General features: G+C 35.3%; 1 protein-coding gene across 1 annotated transcript in view; it reads right to left on the reverse strand.

The window, feature by feature from the left end:
- LOC134543057 (androgen-dependent TFPI-regulating protein-like) overlaps window positions 1–5,117 on the reverse strand; it is a 43,092-nt gene extending 37,975 nt beyond the window's left edge. Inside the window, exons 1-3 of the mRNA XM_063387779.1 lie at window positions 5,070–5,117; window positions 1,172–1,322; window positions 409–552 (exon numbers count right to left, since the gene is read on the reverse strand). Coding sequence (XP_063243849.1) covers window positions 409–552; window positions 1,172–1,321 — 294 coding nt within the window. The 5' untranslated portion in view covers window position 1,322; window positions 5,070–5,117. The remainder of the gene's footprint in view (window positions 1–408; window positions 553–1,171; window positions 1,323–5,069) is intronic.
- Window positions 5,118–6,000: the final 883 nt, after the last annotated feature.

Consider the following 6,000-nt stretch of genomic DNA (forward strand, 5'->3'; position numbering starts at 1 on the left):
AAAGTTTAAAGTTAATTATATTTTTGATATGTTTAAAATGTTTATATAGTAATTACTATTGATATTTCAAATTATTATTTTTCTTTTTGATTGTAATATTTTTTTTTTTCTGTCGCACTTTTGGATTTACTTTATTTGAGCATATCGGTTTATACTGGAAAAAATTCAAGACTCTTTTAGAGATATGCTAAAAATTCAAATACATGGGTATATCAGATTCTGCACAACCATTATGAAGTACGTATACGTGTTATCGCTATCAATGATATAGATAAAACTACTACCCCCTCCCTTCCCACTTAACACACACATCAAACCAAAAGTATTTACAGTCTTAAAACTATATATCAGTTAAAGCAATTCGATATCATTGTTTACATGTTCAGATATACGTGTGATAATACTTACAATAGTCAAGGGAAACACAAGTGCACAAAATAAATAGTTGGTCATCTGCCCCATCATCCTTCTCAAGCTTGTAGAAATTTTCATTGGCATTTTTTGCAAAGTGTGATTAATACAGTGCATGAAAAAATATAGCAAATGTAGACCCTGAAAAAGAAAAAAAATACATGTATGTTGTATTTTTGTATTATCATAAAATAGTATGTTAGTAGAGGCATATACACAGAAGAGTGATAGACACATATAATTTTTTTTTCTTTTCATGCACAAGGTTGTCGGCTTTACCAAAAAAACAAGTATTAAAGCCTAATAACATAGAAAACGGAAAACTCGTCCATTTCGATATATATGTATATAATTTTTGTACGTGCAAGCACTTCGTAATAATTTATAATTCAGTATTATGTCTCATTCTGATGATTTTGGAATCTTTTCATACGCAGCTTCTGAACGAATAAGTTCTGTAATTTTTTTGTGCCCTGATTAATATGTACCATTGCTACAGTGGTTCACATGAATAAACTACAAGTTTTGTAGAATGTAATAATGGAAAATAAAACAATTTTTTTTTTGTAAATTAGATTTGCCAGGTATACAACAAGAAAAGCGTGTGATATGGCTCGGAAAGTCGTTACATTAAGTTATCCGTGAGCCATTTTTTTTTGCAATCAAGGTGTTTAGACGGAGAAAATAGGAGGCAATTAGCAACAGGTGAAAACACAAACGAAACCAATATCTGCGTGAACAACCAAAGTCAATACCTTACCCAGTTCCACAAGGTCAGGTAAAATGGTCCGAAGTCCCTCAGGTTCTTGACCTTTTCGTCGGTGACGTTGGACAAGTCCATCCCGGACACGTAGACCAGAGTGGCGATGTAGTACCCCACCACGGCGAAATGAAACTGAGGACAGCTCATGCTGCGGAAGGCACAACGAGGACGTTAAACACAGACCACATCATCATTCCACAACGTCGCACCTCCTGGCTGTACAGGGTGCAGTGGCGATCCATTCGCGAACCCCTACAACTCACATAGTTAAAAAAAAAAAAAAACTAAACTAGATATATAAAAAATTCCTTTTCAAGGTGTCAGAAAAACGTTCAATAATTTTAGGAGTTATTACTTTTCAAAAGTTCTGACTTCCTGTTTAACTAGACGGTGTTCAATATATATCTATATCCCATCCACCCCCCCCCCCAAAAAAAAAAATTGGTCATCCGCTTCCACCCCCCCCCCCCTCCTCCTAAATTCCCCAGACTGGAAGCGCGGTACCAACCCACCCTCACCAAGTAGCCGGCATCGCTAGCGGAACGCACCCGCTCGTAAGTCTCCGCGCAAGTGTAGCCTTTTCGTAATGTGCAGTTAGTATTACTGCTATCAAACCATTGAAGCTAGGCAACGTGGGTCTGTGTCCAGCCATGTGTTACGTCCATGGAAGAAAGTGCAGCCTACAGTACAAAATAACGTGCAAGCCTCTTAAAGGCGCTCTTAATATTTTATGTAGCACATATTCCGCATGGCCTTGGGCCTAAATTACTTAGTCACAGAACCCTGACTATTTGAATGTCATCCACAAGCTTTATTATCAAAAGACAAGAGTGACAGTCGCAAATCGACTTGTTATTTTTTAAAATATTTAATATTTAAATGTCGCACTTATCATCTTAAGTCCCTAGGCCATAGGCACGGGAACTTCAATGGTTTTCGCAGCATAGTCAATTTTTCCATTTATTTAGTGTGAGTTCGGTGCGTGGGTGATGGTCGTGTAGGACGCGCAACTCCAGTAGGGGCACATACAGAAAAAAAATTCTGTACTTTTACCAATGATTCCTTTAGAAACCAGTTGCCAAGAATATATAGTAATACTACAAGATTGGATGTTGGTATGTTTGACGTCGATAAACTCCAACAACGTTCGACCAGTCGCCATGGAAGTTGATACATCGTAGTGTTTTTTTTACAGAGAAGGTTTTTATGCTATCCATTTTTTGTAACTTTCCGCTAGATGGCGCTGCAGCGCATAAACATTTAAACCGTTCACCAGCTCTCCATGGGTAAACATAAAATCATAGGTCACAGACATACAAACAGTAATTGTGTAACACTTCTGTCATACTCGCGGACTATAATATCGCCCTGTGTTCAGCCCGGGTAACGCCGGGTACTGCAGCTAGTAAATTGTAAATTTGCACAACACTAGACTATGGTTATTTTTGGATACCTATATGAGATGCGTTTTTCGAGATACTATTGAGTATTTCTTACGAAAAATGGCGCATTAATTAAATTTTAATTGATGTTCCATCTTGGCGATTTTGACAGATGGGCGTAAAAAAGTGCCAAGTTCAGAGGACTATCAAACAAACACATATAATAATGAATCTGGTAGGCTGTGTTATACTCAAATGGGCGTTCTTTAAGGTGATGTACCTTGCTATCGCCTACACCATACAGTTTTTCTTTTATAGCCCTTTAAACTTGGCGAATTCGACAGATTGGCGTACGAAAGTGCCACGTTCAGAGGACTGTCAAATGAACACAAACATATAACATTATGAATCTGATAGGTCGTGTTGTACTTAAATATGTGGTACTTCTCTATAAAGTACCTACGCAATTTGGTTCACCTTCATATATGGCTCTATACCACTTTTTTTTAAATTTAGAATAAAACTGTTAGCATCCACATATTTGTAGGGCATCGAATGAGTTATGTCGTTCTTGCACTGAAGCCTGGCTTCGTTGTACCAAAGTGTTTTTTTTCCCGCGAGGTACTATAATTATGGTACGCGTTTAGAGATGAATCTGGGACTCGAAGCTAACTTATCCTGACACCCAAAGCGGGCCCTGTACCGTCATAAAATATACAAAATAGGCATACGTAATTCAACGACTAGAATAACCAAACCTTGCTTTAAAATTGTAATAATAAATGCACAATCAGCTAGACAAGGTAATATTAAGTTTATAAACCTTTAAAGCTTTAAATCATTTTGGCTTTGCTTGTACGAATATAAAACTATTTCTGAATACCACTCGAAATTATATATATACATACATACATATAAGTGCACAGTCACATATTAGATAGTATTAATATCTACAGTGATATAGGTGAATCATGTTCCTGGTGTGTGTATGTATATGCATACATAATTTAAGTTTATTATTAGCACGCAATAGTACTAAAGTATATATTTTTATTGTAGAAAAAAAAACATTGATCCAACAAGATTTCCTGTTGGAAGAGAAAAATTGTTCAAAGTTAACCAAACTGAAACACCAATTGTGAGAGTAGCCCTACAAATTACCGCATTTGACAATAATACAAAGGCTGTATATATGTATGTATTTCAAAATCTAACATACATATTTGATATTTGGCATGGGCTTATATTCCTTTTGCTACCTAGAAATCCGCTAAGAAATAATTTTTTTTACGAAAATCAGCTCCCAAAGGTGCGGTTGCGGGGGGCATTAAAAATCAAAATTTCATTTTTTTTTTCCAGCAAAATTTTGAGGGGGAGTTAAAAGTCAAAATTTCCCGTTAATTTTTTCAGAATATGTTATTTATACTTGAAACTCGGCAGTAATGTTCCTCGTATCACATAGCAATTAACTGGGAACGAGATTTTCCGAAAAACAGCTCCCAAGCGTGGTGGTTTAGCACAAGGCAACGCCGGGTACTACAGCCAGTCAAATGTAAAACTGTGATAAAATGGAGTAAGGTAATAAATATAGTTAAAAAAACTAAAGAAACATGCTTTTAAAGATTATCAAACTAAAAAGTAAAAAATAATTTTAAAATTTTAATTTATGACAATAGTATATAAGCAATACTAGTATTAATGAGAAAAAATCTTGAGGCGCTTTGTGCCATATTTTTTGTATATTAAGCGCCCCATGCTTTTTTCTCATTTATACTAGTATTGCTTATATACTATTGTCATAAATTAAATTTTAAAATTATTTTTTACTTTTTAGTTTGATAATCTTTAAAAGCATGTTTCTTTAGTTTTTTTAACTATATTTATTTTTAACTTTTTAGTTTGATATTCTTTAAAAGCATGTTTTTTAGTTTTTTAAAATATATTTATTTTTAACTTTTTAGTTTTATATTCTTTAAAAGCATGTTTTATTTAGTTTTTTAAACTATATTTATGTATAATTATCATAGGGAAATGAGTTACCGACACTACCTATTACCATCTGAGATAACTATTTGGAGTTGCAACGTCACAAAGAAATGGTAAAGTCTCTCCGAATCATTTACAGTTAAATGTATGGATATAATCTTAGAATTTACCGAAAAAAAAAAACACTTTTTTTTTTTTCTTCGGCGTGGCCGGGAGTAGAACCCACTATCGCTGAATCCGAAAGCTGACGTCACAGAAGTCGCGCGCCTTAGACCGCTCGGCTAACGAACGTAATGAAGATAATGAACATTTTACAGTGATCACTCACTCTTAGTCGAAAGAGTTACAGACGGACAGACAAACATACAGGTGAAGCTAATATAAAGCATGTAAAAAAATGATCTGTATTTGCGTTTTTCATGCAAACTCCCACGCATATTTCGACAGGAAGAAGTACAAAATACCATGATGCAAAAAGGCGGAGTGTTCGGTGTCTTAACTTTGTTGCAATTGGTAATGCTACTCACCTAAGCCTTGCGGAGCGTGAACGCTTGAACTTCACACTCGCCGTCGACTGCCCGGCGGTTGTAGAAGCAGGCAGCAGTGTCCTTGATCCGTACTTTGTACAGAGATCAACGGAGATAGCTGCTATCCACACCACCACCCCTCCTATCTTCCTTCTTCATTAGCGGGCCTATTGGAGATTGCTTGGATCATGCTTACGGTTTATGTTTAAGTAGACACGGTTCATAATTTGTAGTATTTGCCCAAAGTTAAAGAGTATGTTGAGAATTTAATTCCTAAAAATAAACTAAGTATACTGACCACAGAGTAGGTATTTCAACTACAATCGTTTGTTTCGATAAAAAAAAAAAAAAAAAAAATTCTTATTCATTTAGCGTTACTTGCAGTATTTTGTGCAGCGAGGCTTTCTTCGCCATTTCAAACTTAAAACACACAGGTCTGTTTTTAATAAGCAAAATATTATAATTTAGGAAGTTAATCATTTCCATAAAATCAAAGCCATTTCCTTATATAGTTGAAAATTTCCTTCTGCAAATCGCTACGCACTTTATAAGTGAAACTCCACAGAAAGTAAATTCACAATAATTGTAAAAAAAAAAAAAAAAAAAATCACGGTGACGAAAAACCTGCAAAGAGTCTTACAGCTGACAGACTACATTATTCGTTCTGAGCGTTTACTTTTTTTTTATGCTTTTTCATTGCGCTCTGATGACGTCGTTTCCTCGAATTATTTTACCGGCTGTAAAGAAGTTTCACTTCAAAACTTTAAAACTAAACATTATTAATTTTTGATGTGTAACATCTTAGTTCTCGGCATATGGCATTTGGTAGGAGCAGTTTCGTGAATGGAACGGAAGTCGATTTGGAACGGAAATGTTCAAACACGGTGCTGCCATCTGCAGAAGACTCAGATATATCGAAAATACGGTGGAC

This window comes from Bacillus rossius, assembly GCF_032445375.1.
Source record: "Bacillus rossius redtenbacheri isolate Brsri chromosome 9 unlocalized genomic scaffold, Brsri_v3 Brsri_v3_scf9_2, whole genome shotgun sequence".
NCBI classification, from domain to species: domain Eukaryota; kingdom Metazoa; phylum Arthropoda; class Insecta; order Phasmatodea; family Bacillidae; genus Bacillus; species Bacillus rossius.